The sequence below is a fragment of the Vombatus ursinus genome, unplaced genomic scaffold (assembly GCF_900497805.2).
Source record: "Vombatus ursinus unplaced genomic scaffold, bare-nosed wombat genome assembly UNPS02014859.1, whole genome shotgun sequence".
Lineage (NCBI taxonomy): Eukaryota > Metazoa > Chordata > Mammalia > Diprotodontia > Vombatidae > Vombatus > Vombatus ursinus.
The window spans coordinates 4,954,090-4,972,277 of record NW_020954637.1 but is presented as its reverse complement, the minus strand read 5'-3'; the positions used below and the strand labels follow the sequence as shown (position 1 = coordinate 4,972,277).

At 51.6% G+C, this 18,188-nt stretch overlaps 2 protein-coding genes across 15 annotated transcripts in view; both read right to left on the bottom strand.

The window, feature by feature from the left end:
* The window catches only part of KIF17 (kinesin family member 17), a 60,230-nt gene extending 58,164 nt beyond the window's left edge, over positions 1–2,066 (bottom strand). For all 5 annotated transcript variants that reach the window (XM_027841429.1, XM_027841427.1, XM_027841428.1 and 2 more), the window contains exon 1: positions 1,836–2,066. In XM_027841429.1, the coding sequence (XP_027697230.1) occupies positions 1,836–2,066 (231 nt within the window). The remainder of the gene's footprint in view (positions 1–1,835) is intronic.
* A 5,619-nt stretch (positions 2,067–7,685) lies between these two features.
* Positions 7,686–18,188, bottom strand: part of SH2D5 (SH2 domain containing 5) — a 24,808-nt gene continuing 14,305 nt past the window's right edge. For 5 of the 10 annotated variants that reach the window (XM_027841454.1, XM_027841453.1, XM_027841452.1 and 2 more), the window contains 8 exons: positions 17,214–17,288; positions 15,225–15,371; positions 14,719–14,820; positions 13,744–13,992; positions 11,556–11,730; positions 10,304–10,412; positions 9,967–10,126; positions 7,686–7,981 (listed from right to left, as the gene is read on the bottom strand). In XM_027841454.1, coding sequence (XP_027697255.1) covers positions 7,790–7,981; positions 9,967–10,126; positions 10,304–10,412; positions 11,556–11,730; positions 13,744–13,992; positions 14,719–14,820; positions 15,225–15,371; positions 17,214–17,288 — 1,209 coding nt within the window. In that variant the 3' untranslated portion in view covers positions 7,686–7,789. The remainder of the gene's footprint in view (positions 7,982–9,966; positions 10,127–10,303; positions 10,413–11,555; positions 11,731–13,743; positions 13,993–14,718; positions 14,821–15,224; positions 15,372–17,213; positions 17,289–18,188) is intronic. The other 5 variants (XM_027841456.1, XM_027841457.1, XM_027841458.1 and 2 more) reach the window with 5 other exon arrangements.

The following is an 18,188-nucleotide window of genomic DNA, read 5'->3' as shown; positions in this document are numbered from 1 at the left end:
CACACACACACACACACACACACACACACACACACACACACACACACTGGAGGTCTTAGAGGCTAAAAGACCACATGTCAAAGGTGTTGAAAAGGGGTTTTTTGCTCAGGTTGGACAGGATGACTTCTAGGAAAGTGAAGCCCACAGACAGAAAGCAGCCAAGGTCACATAGTAAGTCAGTGGCCAAGCTGAGGCCTGTGCCTTCCTAACAATGCCATTGATTCACTGGCAGTATGACATGAGATGCTTTGAGCAGCCTGATCAGTAGATGTGGGGCTTAACTAGAGAGCTAACTAAATTGCCAAGGGCTGAATGTGGAACCCTCAACCTCAATATCCCTCAATATGCTTGAAGCAATGGGCCATAAATGTGAGGCACAGTACCCAGCAGACACCAAATGGGGCCCCTTGACCTCCCTGAGACTGCTATTTAATGAAATGCCAGCTATGTTTCTCTTTCAACAGCCTTTGGATGGACTCAAGTTATCCTCCTATAAAATCAGCCCTGCTATTTCAGGACAGGGTTATTTAAACTCAAGTTTTATCATCTCCTGCTGTCTGCAGGTCAAGACCGAGACCACACTGAGCTCTGGGTAGAAGTCTTCCCCCTTCTTCTATCCTTTTATAGGCCCCATTTCTTATTTCACTTGGGCCTGTGATTTCACAGAGAACTTTTAGCAGGGAAATTCCCTCTACCAATGACAATGTGGCTGATTAGCAATTTATTAAAGTTTTTTAATGCCCTCGGTGGGGCACGGGGAAGGTTCAGGTCTTGCCCAGGATCACACAGACAGTACTGTCACAGGTGAGTTTGCCACCTAGGTTTTTCTGACTCCCAGGCTGCCCCAGAGAATTCCTTCAAAGGGCGTAAGTTAGACAGGTCTGAGCACCCAGTGGACAAGAGAAACAGGAATCACAGCTTCAGCAAAGGCTGGGGACCTGGAAAGGATTTCATCACACAAAGCCTGGAATCTTCCAGGTTTAGGGAAGAAGCTTGGCCTTTCTGTCAGGGAGAAGGAAAGCTGAAGACCCGAGTCCTGGGAAGAAGAGGTTGACTCCCACAAAGGAAAAGGGGAGCATGGTGGTGGACACTGAGAACTGGAACTCTGTGGGAAATGTACGACTGAGTGAAAAGGGAAGTCAAAGCCTGAATAGGCAGGTAGGGTAGAGTGTAGGAGTGTGATGTATGGTTCAGTCAGTCAGTCAACAAACATTTATTAAGGGCTTACTATGTGCCAGGCATTGTGCTATGCGCTTGGAGACACAAAGAAAGCCTCAAAGAGCTCACTTTATGAGGGGGAGAGACGGGATGAGACAATATGCAAATCATTATGTACACGCAAGATAAATAAAAGCCAAGGTAATGCCAGACTGGAGGACACTAGCTTGGGTGAAGGGCAACCAAGGACGGCCTTTTGTAGAAGGTGAGATTTGAGCTGAATCTTGAGACAGTAGGTTGGCACGCTAGGGCTGCCTGGCCTAGAGTCCTAAGCAGAGGGAGGCTAGGGAGGCTGCAGACCAGAATCCGAGGGGGATGGGAGTGAGCCCGCTGGTACAGATTGAATCCTAGTTAGAAGGGCAGTCCTAGATTCCTCGGATGGGGAAGAGAAGCTAAGCAGAGCCCGGCCTCTGGGCCATCGTCCTCCCCTGGTAGAACGTAAAGTCCTCGAACTCAGCAACTGCTTTTCCCAGGGCTGGGCGCACGTCGAGCTGGCCAGAATGGGGAGGCAAGGCGGTGGAGAGCGGGCTGGGTCCTGGACCGGCCCCGTCTGGCTGGGTCCTCCCCCGGCCTCCCTCGGCGGAGCACACGCCCCCCTACCCCTACCGCTGTCTCACCTCCACCAGGGGATAGGCGATCTCGTTGTAGATCTGCTCGGTGTAGTGTTCCAGGTAATAGGCGCCGTCGAAGGTGAACTGCTTGGGCGGCTCGTCCGCGGCGCCCGGGTTCTGGATGAAACACTGGCCGCGGGCGCAGTCCACTGTCACCACGGACTGGCAGTTCAGCTCTTTCTCCCGTTGGTTCATGGGCCGACAGCGAACCACCACTTTCACCGTCTCCGAGGCCATGCTGCCGCCGCGGCGGGGAGCACGGGGGCCTGGCCGGGGCTGCAGGCCCACGCCGGGGGGCCTACTGGGCTGGGCGGGGCAGGGCAGGGGCGGGGCAGACTTGGCCCGGGGGGGGGGGGGGGGGCACCCCGTCCCTCTGGACTGGCGCAAGGCCTGAGGGGAACCTGGGACCTGTGCGGTGGTCTGGGGGCGGGGCTTCGACAGGACTGGGTGGGGCTTAGCTGGGGTGGGGGTAGAGAGGGGTGGAGGGCCGGCTACTTGAACTAGTTGGGGTGGGGTGGGGATGGCTAGGGAAAAAGGGGGCGCTTAGTCTCCCTCCTCAGGGCTGGTGTAGGAGTGGCTTGGACCTGGGGGGCCAGCGGGGGATCCTGCCCCTCGGGGTTGGGCACAGGACCCGGGGGAGACGAGGTGTCTCCTGGCTCCTCAGGGTGGGTGCAGGGCCTGGGGGCAGCGCAGGGGTCTAGGGTGGGAGGTGAGTGGCTGACACCGACCTCCTCGCGAGGGCCAGGTGCCAGGGCCTGGAGGGGGGTCGGCAATGAATGCACGGTGGGTCGAGGGGAGGGGAGCCCCGCTCCTGGGTGGGCGGGGGGGAGTCTAGGGGTGGTGCAGCGTCCGGTAACGGGGCTTAGTCGGGGCGGGGGGAGGGGGAAGTGGGCTCCCGGGCGGGTGGAGCCTCCGGGGTGACCTCGGCGCTCTCGCGCGTGGGAGGTGGGGGGCCGAAGCCGGCGCCTGCTTCTCCTCCTCCGCCCCGGCTCTCCGGTCCCTGTGGCTGGGCCGGGGGGTGGAGGGGAGGGGGAGGGGGCTCCGCGCTGCAGGCGCCGCTGCCGCAGGGACCCGAGCCCGGGAGCCGCCCCTGCCTCCCACCTGTCGCGGCGTTCGCGGCTGCCTAGCGACCGGCTCTGGCGTCACAAGCGGCGGCCCCGGGGAAGGCCTGGAAGTTCCAAGCTTCTCTGTGGCCCATCCAAAGCCACGTCCCGCAACTGTTACTCTCTAGCCCCCTGCGCCGAGCAGCCTTGCCGCAGTCACCCTTTCAACCCGTTGTGGGGGTCGATCCAGGGACACATGGGGCTCAGGGATTCCCAGAGAGACTACAGACAACGTCAGCAGGTTTGACTGACACCCTAAGCAATCGCCACACGGGTGCTTAAGAGGCACTGATGAATTGGAGAGGGAGGGACAGACACCCTTGAATTAGAGATCTTGGCTAGATACATTTTAGATACACTCATTAAGCTAGAGAGAGATCCCGGGAAAGGTAGGGCTGGTTAGTGTCTAGAAGACACAGGCACGATTTCGGGAAAAGGTAGGGATGCGGGGAGAGATAAATGAGTGCTTTAAAGTAAGACACCCCTAAGTAAGGTAGAAACTCAAGAACAGAGAAAGAGACCCCCACCTCCCTCTCCCGTCTCCCTAACCCTACTCTTTACAGAAGCAAAAGTAGTGGCTACCCAGGTCGGGTTTCCCTCTAAAAGACAGGCAAGTCCGGGCTATTAAAAGGTAAATTGTTTCGAGAAGGCAATCCTCTCCTCAACTCACTCAACTGAGCCTGACCCCTGAGCCTGACCCCTGAGCCTGGCCAGAGGGGGAGAGGGGTAGTAATACCAGAGACAGGTTCCGGGCCCAACTGGCTACAGGCAAAAGGGTCCTGGGGCCGGGGACAGGAGACCAAAGATGAAACAAACTCAAAGAAAAGGCCCGAAGGAAAGGTCTCCGAATTTGTGAAAAGTCTGAGTGAGATTATTTTTTTAAGAAACCTAGGTCACTTAACCCCGTTGCCTCACCAAAAAAAGCCAAAAAGAAAAAGATAAAAGAAAGAAACCTAGGGTTTTATTCCCAGGAAGTTCACACAGTAATGGACAATTAGGCTCATATTAGGACTTTCGTGGTTTGGAGGCAAATAGGGCAGGTGCCTGGTGCCTTTGCACGAAGTAGGTGCTTAATTATACTTGTTGAATGAATGTTAAAGTGCTTGGGAAAAGTTGTTCTATGTAGGGTTAACATTCCTCTTGAAACCTTCTTTACTCTATTTGCTCCATCATCTCTTTTTTTTTTTTTTTTAAACTGATACTGGCCTGCTCTTGTTACCGGCTGGGAGCCATCAGAGCTCATGTCACAACAGGGGGAGACTTTGACACTGGCACCCAGGACTAGGGCTGTGTCCCCCTACCAAGTATTCTCCACTTGATAGAATAAATGGATCCCGACAAAGAGACATAGAAAACCAACACTATTTCCCCATTCATCTTCATTAAGTCAAAGAAATTTTTTCATTGATAACCATGCTTTTCCCGCCCCTCCACCTCCGCCACAGAATTTAGTACAGTCTAACCCAGGGGTGGATAACCTGCCCTCTAGAGGGAGGGCACATGTGGCCTTCTAGGTTCTTGGGTTCGGCCATTTGACCCAGTCCAAGTTTCACTGAACAAATCCTTTTTATTAAGGAGATTTGTTCTCTGAAGTTTGGATTCAAAGGGCCACACTTGAGGACCTAGAGGGCCACATGTGGCCTCAAAGCCAAAGGTTTCCCACTCTTGGTCTAACCCATGACCCTTCCTTTCAAAAAAGTCCCTCAAAAGAAAACTGGAGAGAATTCAGCCTTGGAAGCTCCCCTCACCCCACCCCTGCACCCCAGGTCCTACTGGGTAGAAGCTAATTCCTGAATTTTCAGAAATCAGCCTTTGGCCATCAGCAACTCTTTCAAGTTCAAACTCAACTGTCATGATGAAAATCAGAAGGGATCTTCTCATCTCAGCCCTTCATTTGACAGATAAGGAAACTGAGGCCCATAGAAGCAAAACATGCCCAAGGTCACACAGTGACTGAGTGGCTTACTTCCCCCTTTGTATCCCTTAGTTTGAGAATCCATGGAACTCCACACAGCCAGGCTCCAATACTTTGTGCCTGGTTTAGGGGTGGGAGAAGCACATAGGAGGTCTGATGCCTTATATACACAGGCCAGCTGAAACAAGAAGAGACCTTTGAGAATTCAGCATACTGAAGATGAATGTTGTTCACAATTGTCTAAAAGACTCTATCATACTTGCTTAAAAGGAGGGGTGCTTTCATTGTTTAACCTAACCCAGAACCTGAGCGTGGGAAGCTTCAGAGGCTATCTATTCTGAGCTCACATCAGGCATCTATGACAAGCAGACACAAAGACTACTTCAGTGATGGGGAGCTCTCTACCTCACCCAACAGCATCTTCCACTCATGGACAGTTCCAAGTATTAGGAAGTTCTGAAATCTGCCTCTAGGTGACTTCCATCCTTTGCTCCTGGTTCACCCCTTTGAGGTCCAGCAGTACAAGTCTAATAAACGTCTTTCATATGACAGTACTTCTCATACTTGAAAGCAGGGTTCTCTAACAAAGATTACCCAAGATCCCTTGGGGCCCCAGCCTGGCCCACTCACACTCTGTATTCCTTCACCTTCTCAATAGCTTTTGCCCAACTCCCTGACCTCTCCTTCCATCCCTACCCGGTGCCTAAATGTTCCACCGTTGAGGCCAGGAGTGAGACTCAAGCTTGCAGTTTCCCAGGGGATGGTACAGTGAGGAGGAGCAAATATCATAAAACGTAAATGAGTTTGGGCTTCAGCTCCTGCTATGGGGGTTCTCAGCTATCCTTCCCCATAATTCTATAGGTCCTATTTGGCCCTTGGCTCTAGCTGGCCAAAGAGAAAGCAAAGGTTTGTAGATTTAGAGCTGGAAGGCACCCTGGAGGTCAAGTTCAGCCCTTTCATTCTACATAAGGAAACTGAAGCCAGAAACATTAAGTGACTTGTCCACAGTCACACAGTGTTTAAGGCAGGATTTCGCCTTGGGATTCATGATTCTTAAGTCAGGAGCCCTATCCATTAAATATCAAACTGCTTGGGAGAATGGGAGAATCAGACAGAGACAGAAAAAAAGAGACAGAGATGGAGAGGGAGAGCGAGAAGAGGTACAGATAGATAGCAGAGGAGAGAGAGGGAGGGAGGAGGGAGAGAGAGACAGAGACAGAGAGAGAAAGAGAGACAGAGAGAGAGGAGAGAGAGAGAGGGACACTCACAGGATGGGGACTGAGAATCAGATGTGTGGATTCATCAAATATATTCAAATCCTGCTTCTTACACTTCCTAGCTGCCAAATCCTGAACAAGTCACTTCATGGGGCCTCAGTTTCCATATCTGTTAAAAGAGGGGGGAAAGATCCTTCAGGTTCCATCCTCAGGGGTGGGGGGGATTGTTTATAAAGAAAACACTTGGTAAACCTCAAAGCCTAGAGACCCAGGAGCTCGTCCAATGAATTCACTCCCTACCTTTTTCAAGTTACCCAGACCTGATGTCAAAGTTTTGACTCAGCTACTGACTATGTGACCTTGGGTAAATCACCTTCCCCCTTACTCCCTGAGCTTCTCTGTCCTTGAAATGAGAGGCCTGGACTGGAAGGTCTGGAAGGATCCCTCCAATTCTAAACTCCGTGATCATACTGTTTGGTGCAGAGAGTTACACTATAGACGCCCCTGGCCAGTGTCTGGGGATGTCCGCGCCTGCGTTGAGATGAGCTTGGAAGGGGAAAGATATGGTTGTCCACTCAGTGTTTCTGCAGCAGCCTTCCCTACACCCCTGGTACTTTAACCTTGGGGAGTCTTTGAAAAATAAAGAGGCCTCAGCTTCAAGGGGCATCTGAAGACCAAATCGGCCCTTCCACCTTCCCTTCCCCTGGGCCTGGTGCATCATTTCCAAGTGCTTCAATAGAGGACCTAATAATTCCTGATCAGCGACGTGCCTTGCAGCACCTCCAGCCCCAGATACAAGGACTAGCAGAAAGGAGCCCAGAATCCTAGGGCATTAGGGACCATCTGGTCCAGTCTCTTTATCATAGATCATAAATTTAGAGCTAGGTCATTGAGTCCAACCCCCTCATTCTATGGATGAGGAAACTCAGGCAGACGGAAGTGACTTATCCAGGGTCACACAGCTAGTATCTGAAATGGGATTTAAACTCAGGTCTTCCTGACTCTAGGCCCATTGCTGTATCTGCTATACCACACTGCCTCCCTTTACAGAGGAGAGTTCAAAGAAAGGAATAATTTCCTGAAGGTCACAGAGTTAAAATTAGGCAGATCAGAGGTCCAAACCCAAATCTTTTTCAGTTGCTATGTTTGGATGCCTCCCCCACCACCAGGGGATCTTCTGAACAAAATCAGGTGTTCATAAAAAAGCTTGAAACAGAGCCTGGGGCGAACCCATCTAGACTAGAGGCATACTCCTGGGGCAATCAGCCCGGGGACTGAAACATGTCCATGCACAGAAGGCAAAGTCTCTGATGAGGGTGTCTAGAGGCAGCCATCCTGGCCAAGCTAAGCAACTGTCTCCTTGTCTGTAACACAGCAAGTCAAGGGAAGGCTGGCGTTTCTCTTCCCTCCAGGACATTTCTGAGGACCTGAGCTGCTTCAGTGTGTGTGTATTGGGGGGCAGAGGGGGGAGCAGAGAAACCAGCAGTTCCTGGTCTGAGATTACCAACCAGGGTGATTCCCCACTCAGGGGCTATGATCCTTGAGCCAAGGGAAGAGATTGCTCCAACTGGGAAGATCAAGAGTACACACACACACACACACACACACACGCACGCACGCGCGTGCGCACGCGCACACGCACACGCACACACACACACACACACACACACACACACACACACACACACTTTGAGAGCTGGGGCAACAGGAAATTCAAAGGTGGCCTTAACCCAGTTCTTGCTGCCGGGTCTCATGCTTGGGGTGGCTACGGGGCCACTTAGGCCGGCCTGGCCCACAGTCCTGTGCCTCATAGCAGGGGTTCAGGCGTCCCATGTCCAGTGGGCAGAAAAGGCTACGCTCAGCTCCTGAGTGGTGCTCCACCAAGGCCTCCAGGCTGGAGAACTCTGTTGGCAGATGCTGGGGGAGGGTAGAGGAAAAAGACAGTCATCCTCAGTGCCCAGGGCTCCAGCCTCCTCCTCCCACCCACCTTGGTGGACCGATGGGCTCAGCCCTTCCAAGCCTGAGTCTGGGACCCATGACAATTAGATGTGTTGATTCTGAGGGGGAACAGACCTCGTGGAACATCTAGTCCCACCCTTTCATTTTACAGAAGAGGAAACCTCCCCAGAGAAGCTAAGTACACGCCTCGAAGGTTACACAGCTTGGAGATGTGGGAGCCTGAATTTTGTCCCCATTTCCACCACACCGTAAAGTTAACTCAGTTCAAATCCCCCTCTGGTGAGAGACTGGGGAGGGGGTAGGAGGCTTTCCTGGTCCCTCTACCGCCTTCGCTGCTGAGATTCTCTTCAATTTATATCTCATATGTACAGTTATCCCCTCCATATTGCTGGGGTGAGGGGAGCGGCGCAACTGCAGATCTGGAAAAACCACATAAATTTTTTTGGCTCTGCCTTCATACTAGAGAAGTATTCTGAATTCTTACGGTATGAAATGATAAAATATATTGATATCATACAACAAAATGCATATATTTTATGCATTTCTGAGTTTCTAAACTTTTTCTGTGTTGTTTGCAGCTTCCACAAAACTTACCCCAAATTCCTGTTTAATTTCTTATGCTGAGATTGGGAAAGTCAGTGTGTGGAAGGGATAACTGTGCATAGTTACTCCCATAATTGAGGCAACCCAGTAGCTAGAATGCTGGATTGGAGTCAGGAAGAGCTGAGTTCAAATTCTGACCCAGCGGACTGAGGATATAACCCTTGGAAGGTCACAGTCTCTCTCAGCCAGTTTCTTCGTGTGTAAAATGGGGACAAAACAGCACCTACCCCACAGAGTTGTCGTGAGGATCAAATAAGATGATATGTAAAGCTCTTTATAAATGTTAGTCATTAAAATAAAATATTAAATTTTTTAAAAATATTAAAATCAAATGTTAGTAGTTCTTAGGTTGTCTCCCCCATTAGAATGTGAGCTCGCTGTGTCCAGGGCCACATTTCTCTCATGTTTTCAGGTTTCCAAAGGACTTTCCTCTATGTGCTTCTATCAAGGTGTTAATCCACTTCCCAGAAGGCTCCACTCACTGTCCCAGATGACTGCCCAGACCAAACAATCCTATCTGGTCACCATCCACTAACAGAGTGGAAGCCCTTGAGGGCATGGACCTGCCCACTTCTGGATTTGTTCAGCCAGTGTTTAGCACAGTGGTTGGCACCTGGTAGGTCCTTCCTTGAACCTCTTCCCCTCCCTTCCTGTTTCCCTCCCTCCTTCCCTCTTCTCCCTCTCTCTGTCCCTACCTTCCTTCCTTTGTTCCTCCCTTCTCTCTTTCCTTCTTCCTTCCTTCCTCTCTTCCTCTCTCCTCCCTTCCTCCCTCTTTTTCTACTTTCTTCCTTCCCTTCTCTTTTTCTCTTTCTCCCTCCTGCCTTTCCTCCCTTCCTCCCTTTCTTCCTTCTTCCTGTCCTCATTTCCTACTTTCTTCCCTCTCATCCTTCCCTCCCTTCCTTCCTTCCTTCTTCCCTTCCTTCTTCCCTCCTTTTTTTCTCTCTCCTTCCTTCTCTTCCTTCCTCCTTTCTGCTTTCTTCCCTCCTATACTTCCTTCCCTTCCCTCCTTCCTTCTTCCTCTTTTCCTCCTTCCTTTCTCTTTCCCTTTTCTTTCCTTTCCTCTGTTTCCTCTTTCCTCCTTCCCTTCTTCCTGTCTTCCTTCCTTTCTTCCTCTTTCTTCCTCTCTTCCTTCTTCCCTCCCTCCCTTCCATTCTTCTTTCCTTCCTTCCTGAAACTACAGGAGTCTCTTAATACAGACACCCTCCAGCACATGTGTCCTGAGTCTCACAACCCAAGATTTCCAGGGCCCTTGAAGTGTTCCAAGGGATGTGAACAGAGGAGAGGTTGGGGGTGGGGTGGGGCTGAGCAGGGGCAGGAGGTGTCAGACACCAAGCACTCACCTCCACACTGAACTTGCCCAAGTGGGTCCTGAAGACCTGATGGGGGACCACGCCACACTGTGTCTTCACTGACAGGCACCACTGGCCGCTGGGTCCAGGCTCAGGCCACAGCAGAAAGGCCCCCAGGACATCTCTTCGGAGCAGGGAGAGTGCCCGTGTCCTGGGGCAGAAGGTGGGCTTGGTGAGTAGCAGGCCTCAGGTAGCACTTTTCTGTGACTCCTTGGACAGGGGCCAGCTCACCAGCTGCATTTCCCAGAAATGGGGAGGATGCTCCCCGGTGTGGCCTGGCCTATCCCCAAACCCCTAACCAGAGCCCTGGGGGTGGAGAAGGACTTACCTAGAGAGGCCAGCGAAGGCCCAGATATTCTCCGTCAGGCTTCCCTCACTTTCCACCAGGCAAACCAGGCCACTGGGCCCCTGGGCCCAGCTCTCCCAGGCACTGGGAACTGTGGTATTTGTGACATATGTGTTAGCAAAAGCTGACATGTCTGCAGCACTTTATAAAGAGTTTCACCCCACTCTGTCACTGGAACCTTAGGACAGCCCTGGGAACCCATTTTACAGATGAGGTATAAACAGGTGATAAGTAGTAGTCAATGTACAGACACAAACCCTGGACTCTGTGCCCAACACTCTTCACTGTGCCACGGTCTAGACCTGGGGTCACAAACACCTTAGCTCAAATGCTGCTATAGACATTTGATTACTAGGTGCAGGACCTTCTCCGTCAACTGGAAAATGAAGGGGTTGGACTTGGTCTCTAAGAGCCTTCCCAGCTCTGACATCCTATGTCCTAAGGGCCCTCCCAGCTCTGACATTCTGGGTTCCAAGCTCACCCCAGCTCTGACACACTGTGTTCTAAGGGCCCTTCCAGCTCTGACATCCTGGGCTCTAAGGGCCTTCCCAGTTCTGACATCCTGTGCTCTAAGGGCCCTCCCAGCTCTGACATCCTGTGTTCTAAGGGCCCTCCCAGCTCTGACATCCTGTGTTCTAAGTAAGGGCCCTCCCACCTCTGACAGTTTGTGTCCTAAGGCCATTCCCAGCCCTGACATCATGTGTTTTAAGGGCTCTCCCAGCTCTGACATTCTCTGTTCTAAGGCCCCTCCCAGCTCTGACCATTTATGAAACTCCATGAGGTCATGGAAAGGCCATTAGATCTTGAGTTGGATGATTTGGGCTTAAATCCTTTCTCTATCACTTGGGTAAGTCATTGTCACTCTGGAGCACTTTATATTTTAGTCCCAATTTTCTCTTCTATAAAATGGAGCTAAGAACCTTGGGTTGGATCTGATAGTCTCTGAGGTTTCTTCTAGGTCTGAGACCATGTGATTTTGGGACTCTACATTCATAGGAAGGTAGTTGGAAAAGCAGACGCCCTCTTGAAACCCAACATTGGGTCTAGGCAGCAGGGGTCCCTTCCCTGTCCCCTCCACCTGGCTCCCTTCCCCACAGCCAGTCCTCAGTCCTGCCCCCTTACTCTACTTCCTGTGGTTTCCATAGGCTTCCCCCACCCCCCGCAGCCTCCCCTGCCTCCCCAGACACCCACATTCCTTGCTCACACCCCCAAGAGCACACACACACTCACTCACAGGCCTCCCGGGCAGACTGCTGCAGCTGGGTCTCATAGGTACAGCAGCGATAGGCCCCTGACCGGATCACCTTGCTTCGAATTGCCTTCTTTCGCACAAGCGTTGGGGAACAGTAAGGGTTCCCCAGGCGGGAGTGACGGGTGGCCCCTCGACCTTCGGCCTCCGACATTTCCTTCTATGGACAGGGACCACAGTGAGACCGGGGAAGGCAAAGAGAAACACACAGAGACATCCCAGACTGAACATAAACACCATCCCCAGAAGCAGCCGTGGCCCCCGTTCTGATCACCGACAGAGCCGGCCCCCCTTCCTGCCTCGCGCACCATTCCCCTGGTGCATACAGTCCCTGTTGGGGGCCCATGGCACTAACCCACGTGCTACTGGCTGCGGAATCTGAGGGCTTGGGTTCGAATCCCAGCTCTGACCTGTGGCTTACAATGTAATTGGGCAATATTTAACAACATAGAGACAATGCAACACAGATAATGTTAATTTGTGGTTTTCTAAGTCAACAGTTAGCCTACAGGGTCCAGGTCCCTTCTAGCTCTGAGTCTACGGCCCCAGGAACCAGGAGCCACAGGCCAGAAAACCGTCAGAGCACATGTGACTTGGGGAAGGGGTCAAGGCACAGGCCTATCCCAAGACATGCCCCATGGCTGGCCCTGTTAGAATGGGCTCAAATCCTGTAGAGAAACAAGAGTCTCAGAGGCAATCACGTCTCAACTTAGCACTTTCAGTTAAGGAAACTGAGACACAGAGAGCCGTGGATTTCAGAGCTAGAATTTGAACTTAGGCCCTCTCACTGTGAATCCAGTATTCTTTCTTTCTTTCTTTCTTTTAATATAAAACATTTTATTTTTTTCCAATTAAATTTAAAGAATCTAGTATTCTTTCTTTTTTATAATGTAAACAGTATTTTATTTTTTCCAATTACATTTAAAGAATCCAGTATTCTTTATTTCTTTTAATGTAAAATGTATTTTTTTTTCCAATTACATGTAAAGAATCCAGTATTCTTTCTACTGCACCCTGAGGTTTAGAATTGGAAAGACCTTAGAAAGGACCAATTCCATCAATTTTCAGATAAGGAAACTGAGGTTCAGAAGAAATAGAGAGTGGCCAGTCACAGAGTAGCCAGTGACAGAGGTGAGATTGTAGGTCCCCGACCTCAGATATGGTTTCTATCCACTTTAGTACACTCACTACCTCAAACTAAGGAAACTTTCTCTGCTGCCATGTGCCAACCTTGTCCCTTCCCCTCTAACCCCCACCCCCAAACTACACTTTAAATCCCCCTTTCCTTTCAGGCAAAGAAAGAAAGGGTCAGAGAAGGCTCATTCCCCTGGTCTGAGTGCGACCCGGAATCTTTGCCTTATTATTTCCCACTTTAACTAGTCAAACGATCAGTAAGCACTTACTGGGTCCCTACTATGTGCTAGTCAAGGCCCCCTTTTATGTTCCACCTTCCCTCCAGTCCCAGGCCAGGCCCTCCCAGAAAAAGCCCTGGGGGCAACCACCCTTCCTGAAACTGCTTAGAAAAAAGGGGGATGTCTTTCACAACATGACTCATATGGAAGTATCTTTTTCATGACTACACATATATAACCTATATCAAATTGTTTACTGCCTTAGGGAGGAGGGAAAGGAGGGAGGGAGAAAATTTGGAATTCAAACTGTTATTAAAAAATGAATGTTAAAGTTGTATTTACATGCAATTGGAAAAAATAAAATGCTATTTAAAAGAAAAAAAAGTAGGATGGGTTAGAGATTTTAACTCCTGTTTTATAGGAGAAAGGAAACAGGCTCAGATATGTGAAATGATTTGCACCCAGGTTGTCACCCAGGTAGCAAAAGAAACAAAAGGGGATTTGAACCCAGGCCCTCTGACTTTAGAACCAAAGCTCTTTCCATGGTACCTTGCTGCCTCTTAAAAGCAACCAGAACACCTGGCCTAGGACCTGTCAAGCTTGCCAAAAATCTACTGCATCCCCTAAGATAGGGAGCCCTAAGGCAGAGCCTGGAGCTAGGCAGGAGGCCCCTGTGATAGCTGCCAGGAGGGAAGGTCCTCTATAGGTGTGGACCTGGAGATAGGAGGCCTGGCGAGGCTTTCCTTAGTTCCCTCCCACCTCTGAGGCATCTGCCCATCCCTCCTGTTCCCCCCAGTTCACTCTAAAGGTAAGCTACTCACTGTGCCGCCTGCTGGGCCATCAGCTGGGGCTGGCAGCCGCCGGAAGGACACCAGGGCGTTGACATTTTGAGAGATCTGATCCCGGCCAAATGGCTCCCTAACCATCCCTGCAGGACCGCCGGGGCTGGGCAGGGGCTTAGGGGGCTCTTCTGCAGGTGGCCCCTGCCCAGGTTGGGCCTGATCCTCAGGGTGTTGCAAGAGGTAAGACAGCTGAAAGGAACGGCAAAGCAGGAGATGTAGGATCTGGACCTGGGGAGGCAAAGCAGAGATGGGGGGGGAGGGCGGGGATGGGGTGGATTAGAAGCAAATCATTGTCTACCCCCAGCCCCAGAACAGGTAGGGACCATAACTAGAAGGGGTGGTCTAGAGAAGCTTTCTTTGGAATGTATCACCCTTAGGATCCACAACCCACGGGGACCATCTCTAATACTGACTCCGCTACAGCCAAACACCCTCACTCCATGTATAATCCCAGTTGACATTCACACATTCCAGCTGGGAAGGCGCTCACATCATAAACTGCCAGAGATGGAAGGGGTGTTAGACAGTAGAATGTTGGAAATGGGGGACCCTAGAATATAGTGTCAAACCTCAGAAGGCTCTTAGATCCCAGAATGCCAGAGCTGGGAGGGCCCTTAGAACAGGATATGTCAGGGCTGGGAAGGCCCTGGGAACCCAAAATGTCAGAGCTGGGAGGGGCCTTAGAACACAGGATGTCAGAGCTGGGAGGGAGCTTGGAGCACCCCCTCCACGCCTGTGTATTCTTCCCCTACTCCTAGGATGCTTTCTGTCCTCACCTCTGCCTCTTCTTATCCCTCGGGATAATAAGGAGGGAAGCCTTTCTTGCTGCTAACACTCATTCCCTCCTCCTCCCATTATCACGTCCCCACTTGTCGGTTTACATGTTGCATCCTCCCCCTTCCTCCCCACACAGAGTACAGGCTCCTTGAGGGCAGAGGGTGCTTTCTGTTTTACCTTTGTACACCCACCACCTCTACATAGGCAGGAGATCTGGGTTTGAATCCTGGTTCTGGTATTTAATAGTTGTGTGATCCTGGTCACATAACAATTCAGCCTCTTCAATGTGGATAAAAAGACCACGAGTACTTTGTTAGCCTCAGCCTGCTCTAGACAAGCCAAAGTTCCCAGTAGCTGGTGGGTTCAGCACACTTGAGTGACAGGAGAGTTGACCTTTATCCCTGTGTTTCGACACTTAACAGGAAGTCTCAGACTTGGGTCTTAGGCTTTCCAAGGGCAACTGCTGGGGTACAATGGGGACAGGACAGAGGACCCCCCACCCCCACCCTGGTGTTCAAGTTGGTGGGTGGGCACCATGATTGAAGCCCGACACTGAGCCTCGGCAAGCCTCTGCGGGGCCTCCCCCCTTTCCGACAATGCCTCCCAAGACTGACAGGAAGCGGGGGGGAGAGGGGTGGATGTCTCAGACGTGCCCCCTTCCCATTCCCTGGGGCCCTCAGTACCTCCCCAGGCTGGCTGCCCACAAACAAGTGACAGAACAGTTTGCTGGCAGGGCTCCGTGGGTTCCTGGAGATGAAGGCAAACTGGCATTCAGCTGGGCACCAGGTGGAGTAGAGGATACGCTTCAGGGCGTGAGCCATCAGAAGAGTCTGGGGGAGGGGGTGGGACACAGGTGGGAGGTGTCTCCTGGGGAGGCTGACACATGCTATCCTCACTCGGCAGATGCTGGTTCTAAGCTGTCATTTCCCTGGGGGACCCTCTGCCAGCCAAGCTGATCCGAGCAAGCTTGGGGGAGGCACACAGGACAGTCGCTCCCTCCCAGGTGCTCAGACTAATACCAAGGAGCCACGTGACCTCGGGCAAGTCATCAACCTTTCCCGCCTCTGCTTCTACATCCATAAAATGGAAATGTTCATACTTTCACTCCCTGTACCCCACAAGTGCTAAGGAAGGCACTTTAGAAACTTTAAACCATGAACAAAATAGCAGTTGTGACTGTAAACTCCTTGAAGACAGGCATAGCCCAAGGCACACTGGATAGCAGCGAGGACACTGAAGAGGGGGTCACATGGCCCGGGTGTGCCAGAGGCAGGACTCAAACCCAGGTCTTCCTGACTCTGAGCCAGTTTGTGATCTACTGTGCCAGCTAGAGGCATATCTACTGCAGGCAGCTAGCTGGTGGGGAATATACAGAGTCCTGGGTCCAGAATTCAAATCCAACCTCAGACACTTCCTAGCTATGTGACCCTGGGCAGGTCACTTCACCTGTCTGCTTCAGTGTCCTCAATTGTAAAATTGGGATCATAATATCCCTGCAGCTATCTCAGAGGGTTGTTGTGAGGATCAAACGAGATAATATTTGTAAGGGGCTTAAAATAGTGCCTGGCACACAGTAGGTGCTTAATAAATGCTTATTTCCTTCCTTCCATGGTGCCTCTCTCTGCCTGTCAAACTGATGAGCATTTAACAAATATTTGTTGATTTGCACGTTCCAGAGCTCACAGCTCCTGGCCCTGGGTACTACTGGGTACTACACGACCTCGGGGAAGTCATTAACATTTCTCCACCTCCAGTTTCTACATCCATTAAATGGGAACGTTAATACTTTCACTACCTGTACTGGAACTCTTAACCCGCCCCTGCCAAATACCCAGTTCCATCAGTTCTTGGGCCTTGTGACTCTCAGCCTTACCTTTCTCCTCTGCCACCATCAGTGCCCAGTCCTGGGGGCTCTGAGCCTTTACCAGGGTCCTTCATAACTATCCCTGCCCCCATCCTCCAGCTCCCACTGAGACCATGCATAGTGAGGAAGTCCACTTCTTCCCCCACTCCATTCCCCTGTAGGTGTGCAGTGCCCACTTGGCCTGTTGAGGGTCTCTTATCTACTGCCCAATATTTCTGGGGAATCAAAGGGTATATTGGTTGGGGCTGGCTTGGAGAGAAGTAGGGCGCAGCCATGCTAGGCAGGCCAGGCCTGGAGTCTGCTCTCTCTGCTGTTCCAGCTGCCTCGGGGGAGTCACTAGGCCGGGCCTGATCTGGGGACCTCAAGCCAAGACCAGGAGGCCTGGCAGCCGCTTTGCTCAGGGCGGAAGGAGGAGCTCACTATATGACTCCCAGAATCACCAAGACAGAAAGGACCAAGTAATACATCTCTTTCAAAAGGAGGATTAGGGGGAAAAAAAAATATTGTTTTTTAAGGGGAGGTAGATAAGGAGTGAGAAGCAAGAGTGAAAATGGACCTATTAGAGCAACAGAAAATGGGAGAGGACCTTTGGCCCTGGTGGAAAAGAAGTTGGGGGTGAGAAGAGAGGGACAAGAAAAAACCAGGGGGCGGGGGAAGAGATATGAAGTGGAAAGAGATGGGGAGAGCCAGAGTGATAGGCAGGGAGGGCGGGGCCAGACAGTTGGACCCAAGCTCGTCCTCGAGTCACTGAGAGGGGAGAAGGGATGATCGGGAAGCCGTGGCCGCCCCCAGTGAGCTTAGCACCTACCTCCCCCTCGGCACTATAGATCCTGAGGCCCTGCAGACTGAATTTTAGGATCACAGCTCTTCGCCTGGGGCAGTCCTGGCAAAGGAGGAGAGAGAAGGGGGTGGCTTAGAACCAGGCTCGCCCTGAGGAACGGACGCTCGCTGCTATTTTCATACTGGCCAGGCCCTACTGAGCTCAGACCCGTTAGGTGAGAGACCCAAGCCAATGGATCCCAGCTGGAGCTCCAGGCCTTGATCTGGGGTGAGAGCGGAGTGCTCTAGGTCCCCTGGCTCACTCTGCAGACGAGGGTGAGCATGCAAGCTGTCCTCACTGGCGGAGACTCGGTTCAAAGGGTGCAGCATGGACCTCACAAACATGAGGGACCAGCAAGAGGGTGAGGATGGTTGTGTGGTGAAGTGGACAGAGCCCTGGACTGGGGTTTAGGAGACCTGGGTTCAGGTCCTGGCCCTGAGTCTGCTGGGGATTCACTGTGGGTCTATCACTTCCCCTCATCCGTAAAAACGAAGGGATTGGACTAGATAAACTTTTTTTGGGGGGGGGAGGCAATTAGGGTTATGTGACTTGCCTAGGGTCACATAGCTAGGAAGTGTAAAGTGTCTGGTCTGAGACCGCATTTGAACTCAGGTCATCCTGACTCCAAGGCCGGAGCTCTATCCGCTGCGCCACCTAGCTGCTCCGTTGTATTTTTTTTTCTTTTTTTTGGTGAGGCAATCAATCATGGTTAAGTGACTTGCCCAGGGTCACACAGCTAGGAAATGTCAAGCGTCTGAGGTCGGATTTGAACTCAGGTCCTCCTGACTCTAGGGCTGGTGCTCTATCCACTTTGCCACCTAGCCATATGTTAGATAAATGTCTAATGTCCTTTCCTGTTCTGTCATTTTCTGTTCTGATACCCCTCCCAGCTCTGACTCTTGTGTTCTAAGGCCCCTCCCAGCTCTGACATTCTGTGTTCTAAGGGCCCTCCCAGCTCTGACT